This window comes from Salvelinus sp. IW2-2015, linkage group LG7 (genome assembly GCF_002910315.2).
Source record: "Salvelinus sp. IW2-2015 linkage group LG7, ASM291031v2, whole genome shotgun sequence".
NCBI classification, from domain to species: Eukaryota; Metazoa; Chordata; class Actinopteri; order Salmoniformes; family Salmonidae; genus Salvelinus; species Salvelinus sp. IW2-2015.
Window position 1 is genome coordinate 15,227,363 of NC_036847.1, and position 16,292 is coordinate 15,243,654.

Consider the following 16,292-nt stretch of genomic DNA (forward strand, 5'->3'; position numbering starts at 1 on the left):
CCACAGGGGGTATTTGAGATGACTCAGGAGACCATAGGGCTTACTGGTAAAATGCACAAGTAGGGTACTCCGGACAGAGCAAAAAGCACTTGGTGGTACAGAAAACAAAAAAGGTTGAGAATCACCGCTCTAAACAATGACAGAATTATCAATGCTCAAAGAATACACAAATAATAGTTGCTGTTTTCTAACTGCAGGCATAGGAGAGAGAACATTTGGATTGGTGCAGCGACCGGTCATCAACAACTATAAAGAACCCAATAAAGTGGTTTGTCTCACATGTCCTTGTTTCAGCATATTAGTCTATACACAATATGAACTCAGCAGGTGTTAGAACAGAGGTGTTGAGCTATACGTTAAGGGAGACACTGACAACTGCAGAAACATGAGCGCAAACATAACTTCAGATCCACCTTCTATTCTCTACAAGTTAGGAAAACAAGTTGCTCGTACTTTCCAAAATGACAAATCACCAAAGAGATTAGACATGGAATACATTTTACAGCCATTTTTATTGACACTGCATGAATATCATTTAGCTGGATAAACAGTTGACAAATACATCCATCTGAAGGAAAGGAATAGTCCACTGGGGAAGCAGTCGAGTGCTGGGTTGTATATTTGACCTTTTAATAAAACCCTGAATGATCATATCTGTTAGTAGTTATGAGGACTTTGCTGCAGTCGAGTTTGGCTATTCAAACATTTAAGTAAAAGGGGACAGGATTATTTAAATAAAGCACACAATCTTTAATGTATTGGAAAAAGTGCAGAGTGTACTTATCTACAGTATCACTTATTATACCCAATATACTCATCTGAATCAAAGTCCATTTTGTCTCCAAAGAAAGTTCCGGAACACATCCGCCAAACATGCCTATGGTAGGAGTACATTACTGTATAAACTTAGCATTACACAGATTACTGCTATAAAAAAATGATAATTTTAAAATGTTAAAGATAAAAGTAATGTGAAATGACATTAACTAGTGACATGCAGATATGTAGACAGGAGATAAGGGGGGGGCTTCCAATGAACCAATCCGTTTGTTCCTAAAGTTCTCACTGAGGTCTGAAGTAAAAACATCCTCAAATAAGGGAAACGTGTCTCAAAGTGTGAAAGGCTAACACCAGTACACACGTTCACTTAAACGATCACACATTTAAATCTGCCAAGCTACTGTTGATCAGTCACGTTGAGAAATCATTTAAAATAATACATTTGCTAAATTAGTCAAAGGCAAACTAAGAGCACAACTTTACATGATCCAAGCTTCCCTCATCTGGACTGTCACTCCAGTACACTGGGCCAGTTCTTCTTATAAAAACGGTAATGGCTGGGTAACGACGCCAGATAATTATTTGGGATGAGTTTCCAGTCCATGTGAAACTCAGAGACCATTCTGATGAGCTTGGCCAGAGTGAATGGAATAGTTTCACTCAGACTACCAACACTGCTGTTAGACCTTAGCCAGGGGGAGATTAGTTCTCAAACAAATGAATCCTCTCTAAGAGAATCCTCTGTTTCTTAGTGCATCTATAATCTAATATCTTAACAACATATCAAAGTGGAGTTAAGCCGGAATTACATCCACAAATCTAACCGGGGGGTGGGGTGGGGGGGGTAATTGGGGATAGCGAAAGCAGCCAAAGTGACATTTGAAAGCAGGCATCTAGCCAGTTCCTGGACAGCCTTTTCAAGTTGACAGCAGGTGCTCAGCAGCCAAGGCCTCATCCGTGCCTCTGCTGCAGTCACAGCCCTGGTGCTGGGTGCAAACTAAAAGAGCAGAGATCTAACCCAGTGAGTCGAGACACCAGTGGTTTGGTCCAGTCCGCAAAGCTAGTCAGATGATAGGTTATGCAATCTATTGAGGTTCTTGTCTAATTACTGTACTACTGGCTTTAGGATACTTGCTATTTTCCCAGATATATTCAACTGGACACAGCATCTATAATCTATGCCGGATGTAAATCTTTGACAAGAATTTTGCTTCATATGCAATACTTCTAACTCCGAGACCGATAAATTACTAGTTGATTTTTCATATTCATATATACAGGATTCATACAACAACAAAAAAAACAAGAGTTGCAGAGTTTGAAGTTTAGCGAAATTAATACGAGTACAGGCAAAACACAACAGCTTAAGCCTCTCTGTATGAGTAAGCAGAATGTCTCTTGTTATTCACAACATTAAACAATCTCTTGAAGATGAGAACCAGTAATGCACTGTCCTAGAGATTTCCTGGCATCCTGGTTCCTGCCAGCGTTGCATTCTTCAGAGCACACCAGAGTGTGTGTGTGGGGTGGGGGGGTGGGCGGCAGAGAGAGGAGACAGAGCAGCCTGTCATAGAAGTCAGGCCCCAATACGCTATTTTTCTCAAGAGTTACAGAAAGAACCAAGACGTGTTACAATAAGTACATTCAGTTGTAAAGCAGTAGCAAAATAACTAGCCCCCCCTTCCCCTCTCTCCATTTCTCTGCGTTCCCGGCCAGAGGTTCAGTCAGTCAGCATGGATGAATGTGTAGTGTTCTCTTATTAGCCACAGAAACAGGTGATGAGAGAGTGAAGTGCTGGTCGGCGGGACTGGGTCCAGTCTTTTAGCCCATGGCTGAGCCAGCTCCATAACTTGAGTCTTTACTTAAACGGACAATCTCCTGAGACAGAACTTCAAGATCCTAAAAAAAGACAAAAACATAAATTGCTATTTTAATACCACAAAGCTGGGTACAAACAACAACAACCTCTGCTAATTTCTGGCAGCTTCATATCTAACTGCAAGACATCTCTTTCATCATGCATCCTCTTCCATTCTGATATACTTCAGCTACGTACTACTGAACTTCAGAGAGTTGATTCAAGGTGTTGGGAAAGAACTGTAACAGTGACAATTTTGGCGTGGAGGGTGCGGGGGAGCCATTAGACAGACGGACTCGGGTTCAGCTGCAATCTCCTCCCATAAAAAGCCAACGTTCTATCCTCTGTGTGCTCACTAAAGCAAGAGCCATGAAATATTAACAGGCCTGTTTGTTTCTGGGCTGGCGGCCCCAACAGGCACTAAATATTCATGAGCTCGCTGCCCGCCGCTGCCCCTGGAATCCAGAGAGAAGATGGGGGCAACCAGGAGCCTGCCTGCCCATCTGCAGGTTCACCAGTAGCGAACACTACCGTCTTGCACTTTCGCTACAGCGCCCTGTCATTCTGCTCTGGTGGGCTGTGACACTGCTTCATCATGTTCTAGTGCATGATTAGGAGCCCATGCCTGAAGGGCTGCTTGGTAGCAGGAGGGAGGGAAGGGGGTGGGTGGAGAGGCATTAGCAGAGGAGGAGGAGAGGGATGGGTGCAGCTACACATGGTTGCTCTCCCCTTGAGCACCCTCTCAAGTGTTTAATCAGATCAAGATTTTTCTCATTTAAATTTGGATAAAAGCAAACCGTTACGTTGCTGTTAACAAGCATGGTACAACTTGCCACCAGCGTTGGGATGCTCATGTAAGAGCCTGCAGCCGCTTCTTCCAGCTGCCATGTAAAGGCTTTGTGACTGAATGACAATTCTCCATGTCTCATTCTTGGATGGGTAATTTTTAATACAGTCTATCCCTTGGCATATTTTTGGGCACTGTAATTGAGCTCCTATCTGCATAAAACCAATGCATGAAGTTCTCAGAAAATGTATCATGCATAAATTATTATATTTTACGATGACAACGTCAAAGAGGATCATCGGCTGTCTATAAATAAAAAAGGTGTATATTTCTTCATTTTGGATATCGAAGAGGACAACAACAGAATTTCAGCCTAACTTTATTTTTACGCAGAGCCAGAGTGCCTGCAAGTCCCATCCTAGATTTCTCGGGTGTCTTCCAAGCCAAGGTTTAAGCCGGGTGTTTGTGTAACCTACAACTCCCCATGGGCACGCAGCACTCCTACACACCACACAGCCAAGGATCCAGACTGTCTCCAAGACCGACTACAGCACTACACCCCCTCACTGTAGCTAACCAGCTTACACACACACACACAAAATATTAAAACACAGACATCTCACAGTATCACTGATGCAACACTAAACAGAGCAGGGTCAGTTACCACTCAGTATGGACAGTGGAAAGAGCCCTCCCACCCATTACTTCACCATAGTTCGTCAAAAGGCCAGGAGACATTTGATAGGTTCGTGTTCTGAGGTAAAAATCTGCATGAAGATAGAAACACCACACTGTAATCCCATCAAACACATGAGACTGCGCCACCATGCTTTGCTTGGAGGAGACCCATTTCTATTTCTGCATAGAAAACCATTTGAACATTAAGGAGCGCCCACGCCTTGGCCTGTGATGAATACTCCCCCCACGGTGCGCTAGTCTCAGAGCTGGACGACAGCAGCACACAGGCAGGCATGCCACCTACACACACACAGTCACACTGACTACACACACATCACCCAGTCAGTGGTCATTGGTATGGATCCCCACACTTTAACTACAGGCCCCAGGGATGTCCACAGGTTCTGAACCACTTAAAACACATCCAATGTGTTTACGGAACACAAACCATTTAATTCACTAGCATGACCACCACCCTCAACAGCAACGGTTTCCCAACCCCCGCCTACCTTCTGTAGATGCATGTTCTTTGTCAGCTGTTCCTCCAACATGTTCTGCAGCTTCTTGTTCATCTCCCGCAGGTTCTCGTCCCCAGGCTTCACCAGGTCCCGGAGCACAGAGCCCAGACCATGTCCATGGCCCCCCACCTGGCCCCCGTGATTGGCCACCGCCACTGCACCATGTGCACCATGTGCTGCAGGGGAGAGAGGGAACAAATCAATTAAAGGATACCAATCTCCGGCATGCTTCATTGAACTAGAGTGTTTGACAAACCCAGGGAAAAACCTAGGGCCCTAGTTATAACTGGCCCATGAATTATATCTAATGAACATTGTTATTTGTAACAAGACGCATGCAATTCTTTCAATGTGAATCATTGTTGTATGAATGTTCAATGGGTTTCAGGAATTGAGCAGGACTTCTCTCTAATCCACATTATCTTATGAAATTGTATGTCTCTTGTAAAAATAGAATTGTTTGCTGTACAGTGCCTTCATAAAAAGTATTCATACCCCTTGACTTATTCCACATTTTGTTGTGTTACAGCCTGAATTCAAAACCGATTAAATATATGTTTATTTCTCACCCATCGACACACAATATCCCATAATGACAAAGTGAAAACATGATTTTTTATATATTTTTTCTATTGAAAATGAAATACAGAAATATCTAATTTACGTAAGTATTAATTTCCCTCAGTCAATGCATGTTAGAATCACCTTTGGCAGCGATTACAGCTGTGAGTATTTCTGGGCAAGTCAGAGCTTTGCACATCTGGATTGTACAATATTTCCCAATTATTCTTTTAACTATTCATGCTCTGTCAAATTGGTGTTAATCATTGCTAGACAACCATTTAAGTCTTGCCATAGATTTAAGCCGATTTAAGTCCAAACTAACTTGGCCACTCAGGAACATTCATTGTCTTCTTGGTAAGCAAATCCAGTGTAGATTTGGCCTTGTGTTTTAGATTGTCCTGCTGAAAGGTGAATTAATCTCCCAGTGTCTGGTGGAAAGCAGACTGAACTAGGTTTTCCTCTAGGATTTTGCCTGTGCTTAGCTCAATTCCATTTATTTTTTATCCTGAAAAACTCCCAAGTCTATAACAATTACAAGCATACCCATAACATGATGCAACCACCCCTATGCTTGAAAATATGGGTGGTGGTAATCTGTAATGTGTTGTATTGGATTTGCTCCAAACATASATTTTTGTCCTGAATACAACAGTGTTAATTACTTTGTCACATTTTTTGCAGTATTACTTTAGTGCCTTGTTGCAAACAGGATGCATGTGTTGGAATATTTKTATTCTGTACAGGCTTCCTTTTCACCATGTCAACTAGGTTAGTATTGTGGACTAACTACAATGTTGATCCATCCTCGGTTCTCCCCATCACAGCCAATAAACAGTTTTAAAGTCACTAAATCCCTGAGCGGTTTCCTTCCTCTCCGGCAACGGATCTAGGAAGGAAGCCTGTATCTTTGTAGTGACTGGGTGTATTGATACACCATCCAAAGTGTAATTAATAACTTCACCATACTCAAAGGATATTCAATGTCTGCTTTGTCTACCAATAGGTGCTCTTCTTTGAAAGGCATTGGAAAACCTCCTTGGTCTTTGTGGTTAAATCTGTGTTTGCAGTGAGGGACTGCTCGACTGAAGGGCCTTACAGATAATTGTATGTGTGGGGCACAGAGATGAGGCAGTCATTAAAGAAAATGATGTTAAACAATATTATTTCATACAGAGTGAGTCCATGCAACTGGAGGCACATTTTTACTCCTGAACGTATTTAGGCTCATCATAAAGGGGTTGAAAACTTTAACCTTTTAATTTTGTATTATTTGTCCCAAAAAATTATAATATTCCACTTTGACATGGGGTATATTGTGTCTGGGCCAGTGCCCAAAAATCTCAATGTAAAAAAAAAAGATTATAATAATAATATTTGGCCTGTAACACAACAAATGTGGATAAAGTCAAGGCGATTGAATACTTTAAGTTTTTAAAATTGTATTTAACTAGGCAAGGTACTGGATCTGTACTGGATCTGTGTTGAGTTCTGGTGCATCCAGGACTGATGCCGGACCATACGGGTTAAAACAAAGGTGGTGGCAGTGCTACGCTTCTCTGCTCAATGCAGTACTTGTCCCACCTCTCGGGTGGTCTGCAAGCTCAATTACACTGGTTACAATGTTGTACATGATTAATGTTTTAAATGCAGCAGTATCATCCATCCATTAGCCTACATCAATCACTTGAGAATCTCACTCCTGCCTTGATAACATTATGTCAGCTGCTCCATTATATATGGATTGTAGTCAGTCTGTTCAGGGTGGGGTACAGCCAGCTGTAGATCCCTGGTTAGGGATCATCAAACCGCTCAACAATTTACTAGAGGCCTTGGAGCAGTTATCTGTCTGACTGATGAGAAGCTGTTCCTCACGTCTGATAGCATTTCAAACAACAACGCTGCAGTTGGTCTACAAGACAGGTATACATTTGTTGCCAAACAACGACAGTCGAGATAAAATACTGAACCTCACGTGTGATAATGAGTTTCCGTTTTCTAGCGTACCCATAGTGCAGTTCAAGACTTAAAGTATAACATTTTCAGGTTTATTATAACTAGGGCATACCCATTTCTAAAGTGTTGCAGGTTCAAACAAAGTGTTGCCATTTCCAAAGCTTCTGGAAGTTTAAGTTAAAGGACTGAAATTGAGTTATGTAATGAAACATGAAAGTTGAGCAACTGTCACCCTAAACGCAGTTGGCTTTACCTAAAGATCATGGCAGCAGTCATTGGCGTGATATTGTAACTGGACAAGCCTATGGTGTGATTAATTGAGAACATATTTTCTATTGGGGGAGTTGGTGACATTGTCAGCTCCTTGTAGACACAAGGGTCACCTCTTGAAAGTTGCACAGTGCTCCTCTGGCCATGACTAGTCAGGTGGGTCCCTGCTGAACTGTCGCCCTGTTAAATAGGGTTTTCCACAGGACGAGAGCAGTGATCGTCTGAACTGCCTCGGCTGCCAACGTTGTAAATGACACCATTTGTCGCTCAGTATACACTTTGTCGGGCAGGCACAGCCAATCAAGATCACTTTTCACAATCTGACACTAAAAACATCAAGCCCATATTGAGCAGAAGTTAAGACCAACTTTCTCTGAATCTCTGCGGCTTTTGTACGGGCGCCCAATTCATACGGGACACTTCGGAAATTTGTCTTTAAAAAAATGTTTACCGTGACAAATCAATATTGTGTTTTAGTGCTGTAGCTAATAAAGGAACAGCGGTCTTATCAAGAAAAAGCTGCAAGCTCGGCAGAGTAAGTGACAACACATTGTCAACGGAAACATTAGTTCCAACCCTTAAGGATTAAGCTGATCTTGTGGGCTTGCCTTGCTTTTATTGTTCCATGCTATGCTTGGCATTTCACTCACCCGTGCAAACAGACAGTAAACAACACAAATTAGACAGCCTTTCTTTCATTGCTATAATACAGTACAGAAATACTACGGTCCTGACTTTAAAAAGAGGTCACCCTTATATTCATGTGATTCTTCTAAGAAATTAACTTAATTGACAAATAAAATAAAAAATAAACAAACCTCTAAAGCTACACATGAATATAGCCTAGATGTACTTGWTCTCCAAACGCATCTCTTCTTCTGGGACTAGCGCTGAGTGCAGTGAGGGGAGACTCCGTTGACTCAGAGCAGAATGACATAACCCAAACTGACATCTGCAACACCGGKTCGCTGATGCTGAAAGCCAGGCTGAGATCACAGATGGAAGATAGACATTCTCAACTCCCTTTAACCAATGATACCTCTAGTCAGGGGCGGCAGGTAGCCTAGCAGTTAAGAGGGTTGAACCAGTAACCGAAAGGAGTTGACTAGGTGAAAAATCTGTCTGTGTCCTTGAGCAAGGCACTTAACCCTAATTACTCCTGTAAGTCGTTCTCAGGTTAAGAGCGTCTGCTAAATGACTAAAATGTAGTCAAACAGTTATTCTACTTTGCCCTGGTATGGGAAGAATTCTACAGACATTGAAAAAAAAACACCAGTCTCCCTAATAGGTGACAATTGCTTTTCTCATCTTGAATCATGGAAACCTTCCAGGTCTTTCTTCCCCTAAGAGCAGTGTGCTGCAGAAGTGCACTGATATGCCAACATGGTTGAACAGTAACATTACTAGTCTAAGTGGTCCTGCTGCTACTGAACTGCTGAAGCAACACAGTGAGCCGTGGCTGGCTGCCACCACAGAGCTACTACAACTGCAGCCCTGCCTGCTGCCACAGAGTCACTACAACTAACTGCAGCCCTGCCTGCTCTCAACTCCCACAGGATCACAGTGTGCTAAGTGGAAACACTGACAGGAAAAATACAAGCTAGATCTATAGAAATGTAGCCCTGCCTGTTTAAAGTGTATGCGTCATTTCTTGTAATGTACCCCTTCGTCCATTACAGGTGTCATTCCCAGTGATGAATCGTTCGTTTGCAAGAGAATTTCAATGCTCACTTAAAACACTTAAAAACAACTTCATCATTATAAAACGACTTTGTGCGGAGCAATCCCAAGACAAGTTTTCCATTAACAGGTTCAGAAAATAGAATAACCATCAAGCAATTTGACAACACATTTCCCAAGTCTTAACCTATTGTTATTAATTACAACCTATAAACGTCAACTTGTATGCTGCTTTATAACGGACTCATATCCTAACATTCTAGAAGGTTGTGAAGTTCCTGGAGTTCTCCATGCAGAACAAACAGTGTTGGATGAAAAGGTTAGAGGCTACGTCACAGTGGGAGCAGCCGTGTACAATACTAGGCGAGAGGCAGGGGTTACAGACTGCAGCAGTAGGAAACTTACCRAAGCTGACTTCTCCAGCAGGGAAGAGCACTTAGCCAGGAGAGGAAGCTCATCTACAAATAAACCCCCTGTCCCACTCCACACACGACTGCGGCATTGTACCTGACTGCTCGATTAACCAACTCCCACAATCCCTACTACACTCTCCATCACCAGACTGCAGTCTTACACATCACGTCAAGACACTTCCACCATTACACTAACTGATAGATAGAGATACATAGAGAAATGAAGTAGAACGGAGTGCCAGTGTGCTCCTCCACAGAAGCCCAATGAACTGATTCAGAGATGGTTCATCAACATGCTGGTAACGTGTGGAGAGTTTGTGAATCATTATCCATCAAGCCCTTTCATAAGATGTGGAAGATCTCAGTGAACAAAATCTGCTGAGGAAAGCAAGTTAGAACCATTTGAAAAATGATTAATCAAAGAACTGTCACTGTGTACACCACCAGTTTACAGCAGCACAAGTGTTTACATTACCATTAGCTACAAGAACATGATGTGGTGTCATTTAGTTGCTGGTGGGACTACGTTATGACGCAAGGTGCAGCAGAGTAGACAGACAGCAGTAGACTGTGTTGACCAGGTAGGCAGCCTAGCAGGCACTGTAACATTACTGTGCGCGCCTCCCATCTCACCAGCAGGGCTGAGGTCTCAGTCGGCTGCTGCATTATTGAATATGTGCTGGGTTCACTCAGGCATGTCTGCACCCTGAATCATTTAAATCTTGCTAATGTCAGCTCTCATCTAGCACCAGGGCCCTACTGCCTGCTTTCTGGAGGCTCTTCTTCATTTTCCCACGGCCTACACAGCCTTCTCTGCGGATCTCTCAGATGCTGTTATGGGGGGGGAGCAAGGTTATTTACCAAAGATATTTGCCACTGCTGTCCCACCCGGTCTTCTGTTGTTGAACCAAGAAATAACTACACTAACATTACACAGTATGTCTGGCTGTAGATATGGCCATTGTATGATCATTATAGGGATGCGAAGGTGCATAAAGATGGCGGCCCCCATGTACTTTACACAAATGCCTTGTTTGCTAAGTTCGCCGTATGGTATACGGAACAAAAATAAAACGCAACAATTTAAAAGATTTGACTGAGTTACAGTTCATATAAAGAAATCAGTCAATTTAAATAAATTCATTAGGCCCTAATCTATGGATTTCACATGACTGGGAATACAGATATGCATCGGTTGGTCACAGATACCTTAAAAACCATCTGGTGAGACCACCATTTGCCTTACACAGCACAACACATCTCCTTAGCAGACTGTTGAATGTTGTCCCACTCCTCTTCAAAGGCTATGCGAAATTGCTGGATATTGGCGGGAACTGGAACCCATCGATCCTGAGCATCCCAAACATGGGTGACATGTGTGGTGAGTATGCAGCCCGTGGAAGAACTGTGACATTTTCAGRTTCCAGGAATTGTGTACAGATCCTTGCAACATGGGGACGTGCATTATCATGCTGAGACGAGGTGATGGCTGCGGATGAATGGCACAACAATGGGCCTCAGGATCTTGTCACAGTATCTCTGTGCATTCAAATTGACATCGATAAAATACAATTMTGTTCGTTGTCCATAGCTTATGCCTGCCCACAACATAACCATAGGACATTCTGTTTATAAAGTTCACAACGGTAAACTGCTCGCCCACACTTGGTTTGTGGTTGTGAGGCCGGTTGGAAGTACTGCTAAATTTTCTAAAATGACATTGGCGATGGCTTATGGTAGAGAAATTAACATTAAAATGATCTGGCAACAGCTCTGGAGGACATTCCTGCAGTCAGCATTCCAATTGCACACTACCTGAAAACTTGAGACATCTGTGGAATTGTGCTGTTGCAAAACTGCACATTTTAGAGAATGGCCTTTTGTCCCCAGCACAAGGTGTACCTGTGTAATGATCATGCTGTTTAATAAGCTTCTTGACGTGTCACACCTGTCAGGTGGATGGATTATCTTGGCAAAAAGGAGATATGCTCACTGACAGGGATGTAAACAAATTTGTGAACAAAACATGAAAGAATTAAGCTTTTTGTGTGTATGGAAAATGTCTGGGATCTTTTATTTCGGGCTCATGAAAACTTTACATGTTGCGTTTATATTTTTGTTCAGTGTACATTCCGCTCAGTTTTGTACTGGCATTAGCACAGTATAGATTATCCCAGTTCTAGCTCCAAGACAACGGCAATTAGAAAAAACGATTGTGCTGATTTACTGGCCCATTGAACCATGTCTCGCGCCGTAGTTTTTAAAAAGTCTGTCGYTAGTGCTAAAACGAAGACGCCATATCTGAATTTCTCCATCTTTATGCACCTTCGCCATAAACATCAGGTTGAGTGTCTGCTTTCAGGTGCCCTCCTTTGACAGACGTGAAAATGTTAATATCTAGCAACGTTACAAAGTGCTTTTAATAAGTGTGACAAAACACCCTCATAAAATGCCTCAAAATATATCAAGTCATGTTCACTAGCAACCTTGTAAAATTTTACACAATGKAGTATTTGAATAGACTAAAATACTGCCATCACTCCAGCTAAATGAAAACATGCAACTAGCCAGTAGCAATATGTAAGCAAGAACCCCCTCCCCCAAAAAAACTAAAAAAGTTGTGCTAGCTCTCATATCTTACACCTATTTTCCCTTTAAAAATATCGGAAAAATAAATGCTTTTTTCTGCACCCTGCTGTTTACTGGAGACCTTCAGCTTTTATAGCACAGTATTTACAATTAGAAGAAACTGGCCGTAATGGAATCTAGCCTGGCATTAAAATGTTAAATCAGTCAGTCATGAAATTAAAACAGGAGGAAAGCACACAGACAGTGGTGGAAGGGAAAGCTCTTCTCTTATAAGCAGGGGATAAGAAGTCTAACCAACTTCCTCTAAATGGGGATGACTGTGTGAAACACAGTAATTACCATCATCTTGTGGTTCTAAACCAAGGTTGTTACAGGGCACAGGAGGTACTACGGATCCTACCGCCACCCCTCTGTAAACTGGCATCAGTGTGTGTGTGTGTCCGAAATAGTGTTGTCACAATACCATCATTTTTACTTCGATACCAGGTTTAGTATGAAGATACTAAACCTGGGGGGGGGCGGCATTAGCCTCTCACAGAATGGCACTTAGTCCAGACAGATATTGAGTTCAATATAATTACATTACATTTTTGAATGTATGCATTAATTAATCAAATTATACAATCAATTTGACATTGGCTAAAAAAAAACTAACTACATAACATAAATGGTAATCATTTATTTGAAATGGTAAATCTCTAATGATAAACTGGGCAACTCAATATGTAGCCTACGCACAATACAGATTAATGTATATTCAATAAGAGTGTGTGCATGCATCAAGTTATTGAGCTCGTTTTGGCTGATTTCATGGGGCTTCAGATGAAGAAAAAAATATGTTTRCCTTCCATTTGAGACTTATTTTATTGTACTGATTAGCATAGAAGAAGCAATCTCTTACGTGATAAAAGCGCTGTCTAAGACCCGTGACATCATTAACACACAGTTCCAGCAAAGACGGTGCAGTATGAAGATTTCTCCAATAGAAATCCTGAGCACACTTGGAAGAGATGTGATGTCGACATTGGCTAGCTAAGCTCACGGACAGAAACACATTGGGTCTAACGGTTGTCTCGCGTCGAATTGAATCAAACCCCGGRCTGGTCTGTTTCGAAAATGTTCCCGGAAGTCTTGCYWWTTCACCTCTACCTGACACCCTAGACCCACTTCAATTTGCTTACCACCCCAATAGATCCACAGACGATGCAATCGCCATCGCACTGCACACTGGCCTATCCCATCTGGACAAGAGGAATACCCATGTAAGAATGCTGTTCATTGACTATAGCTCAGCCTTCAACACCATGGTACCTTCCAAGCTCATCATTAAGCTCGGGGCCCTGGGTCTGAACCCCGACTAAGTGAATAAAAAGTTTTTGGTCACAATCAGCTTTGAAATCAGCAATARTTTGCATATCACAAACAAGGTACTAGGGGTAGTGAACTGATATCAGCTTCAGCAGTAAGCGAGCAAGGAAAGTTAGCCTACAAAGTTGGATGCTACCGGTATCTTCTTGCACTGTCAAGTGTTCTATCCTGTAATGGACATRYCGAACAGTAATTAACAGTTTCAACATTTCTACATGCCGTGTTGCATTATTCAAGTGTGTTAACTTCTGTGCAGCATAAGTGGTGATGGGCAGCCCAGACTCCCAGTGAGTGCAGTGGTTCCTCAGAACAGAATAGAGACAGTATGAGGGAGCTAACGTGATGCAGCCCAGACCCCAGTGAGTGCAGTGGTTCCTCAGGACAGAATAGAGACAGTATGAGTGGAGAGCTAACGTGATGCAGCCCAGACTCCCAGTGAGTGCAGTGGTTCCTCAGGACAGAATAGAGACAGTATGAGTGGAGAGCTAACGTGATGCAGCCCAGACTCCCAGTGAGTGCAGTGGTTCCTCAGAACAGAATAGAGACAGTATGATGGGGAGCTAACGTGATGCAGCCCAGACTCCCAGTGAGTGCAGTGGTTCCTCAGAACAGAATAGAGATAGTATGAGTGGGGAGCTAACGTGATGCAGCCCAGACTCCCAGTGAGTGCAGTGGTTCCTCAGATCAGAATGAGACAGTATGAGTGGGAGCTAACGTGATGCAGCCCAGACTCCCAGTGAGTGCAGTGGGCCTCAGAACGAATAGAGACAGTATGAGTGGGGAGCTAACGTGATGCAGCCCAGACTCCCAGTGAGTGCAGTGGTTCCTCAGAACAGAATAGAGACAGTATGAGTGGGGAGCTAACGTGATGCAGCCCAGACTCCCAGTGAGTGCAGTGGTTCCTCAGAACAGAATAGAGACAGTATGAGTGGGGAGCTAACGTGATGCAGCCCAGACTCCCAGTGAGTGCAGTGGTTCCTCAGACAAATAGAGACAGTATGAGTGGGGAGCTAACGTGATGCAGCCCAGACTCCCAGTGAGTGCAGTGGTTCCTCAGAACAGAATAGAGACAGTATGAGTGGGGAGCTAACGTGATGCAGCCCAGACTCCCAGTGGAGTGCAGTGGTTCCTCAGAACAGAATAGAGACAGTATGAGTGGGGAGCTAACGTGATGCAGCCCAGACTCCAGTGAGTGCAGTGGTTCCTCAGATCAGAATAGAGACAGTATGAGTGGGGACTAACGTGATGCAGCCCAGACTCCCAGTGAGTGCAGTGGTTCCTCAGAACAGAATAGAGACAGTATGAGTGGGGAGCTAACGTGATGCAGCCCAGACTCCCAGTGAGTGCAGTGGTTCCTCAGAACAGAATAAGAGACAGTATGAGTGGGGAGCTAACGTGATGCAGCCCAGACTCCCAGTGAGTGCAGTGGTCCTCAGAACAGAATAGAGACAGTATGAGTGGGAGCTAACGTGATGCAGCCCAGACTCCCAGTGAGTGCAGTGGTTCCTCAGAACAGAATAGAGACAGTATGAGTGGGGAGCTAACGTGATGCAGCCCAGACTCCCAGTGAGTGCAGTGGTTCCTCAGAACAGAATAGAGACAGTATGAGTGGGGAGCTAACGTGATGCAGCCAGACTCCCAGTGAGTGCAGTGTTCCTCAGGACAGAATAGAGCTGACAATGACTAAAGTGGAGCAGTCACGGTAAGCGCGCGCTATAAGGGGACATCAGCTGTGGTGACAGACTTGATCCTCAAATCAGTAGATAACATGACACATTTTACAGAAATACTGAAAGTAAAAATACCAAAGTTTCAGTAAACCATGCAACACTCATCCAAAAATCTCTTGTCTACTACAGCCTAAAACATACTGTAATAATTGTACTACATACCATTTAGAATGTACTGTTTAGTAAAAATGAATGCAGTAAGCCACAAATATCAACATACTAGGCTCATTCATACTGACAATGCCTTATACCGCCATACTTTCATTTTTGGTGCAGCCCATCCCCTTCTTTGAATATCAGGTGTTGTCAAACACACGTGGGTCTGGAAAGACGATTATCTTCCTCAAGTGCAGCAAATTTTACTAGATGAAGAGACAAAATGGAGTATGACATCCTGGCATTTAAAGCATACTACATTTTRGAAATGTCATACCATAACACTACATGATTTTACTTTTAGATTTGTGTATTGTTAGATTCTACTGCACTGTTGGAGCTAGGAAGCATTTCTCTACACCCGCAATAACATCTGAGAAATATGTGTGTGAGACCAATAGATTTTGATTTGATGTTATTTTCGCATACCCAAAAAGCCTACTATTTAGAACCCAAGTACGGCTATTAGTACATAACCAGTGTCAAGGAGCGTGTGCCAAGCACTGTGGAAAGAGATTAGGTCCTTTGGAAGATTATTTCTTTATTAAACCTCCACTCAGCGCTGAGACAGAAGTTCCATGGTCCGTAGTGCTTTCTATAGTAGGCCTAATGGAAGTAAACATAGATTGGCATGTTTTTACACTCTACTTCATTGCATTATCTCCAATGAAAAATCTGCTATGATCTAAGCCTGTTCATATTCAAGGCATTCAATTTTATTTTTTGCAGTCTTTCCTTTGGCAAAAAAAAAAAAAAATCCCTATTGAAAGACAAGTTGCTTTGAGAAACTTGTATCTGCTGTGATTGAGCCTTTCTTTTTATGGAGTTTTGAAACACTAGACTACTGCAGTATTGCTGAAGTCACAGAACATCCCTCTCCGTTGCCGGTGGTCTAGCTTACTTTTTAGGAATATGAAAGATGCATTGGCCTCATGCATTCCGACAACG

The 16,292-nt window shown here is 42.8% G+C and overlaps 1 protein-coding gene across 5 annotated transcripts in view; it reads right to left on the reverse strand.

The window, feature by feature from the left end:
* Positions 1 to 16,292, reverse strand: part of LOC111966467 (GRIP1-associated protein 1) — a 62,235-nt gene that overhangs the window by 20,969 nt on the left and 24,974 nt on the right. For 4 of the 5 annotated variants that reach the window (XM_070444466.1, XM_070444467.1, XM_023991114.2 and 1 more), the window contains one exon: positions 4,613 to 4,797. In XM_070444466.1, the coding sequence (XP_070300567.1) occupies positions 4,613 to 4,797 (185 nt within the window). Of the gene's footprint in view, positions 1 to 493; positions 2,680 to 4,612; positions 4,798 to 16,292 lie in introns of those variants that run through there. The other variant, XM_070444468.1, reaches the window with a different exon arrangement.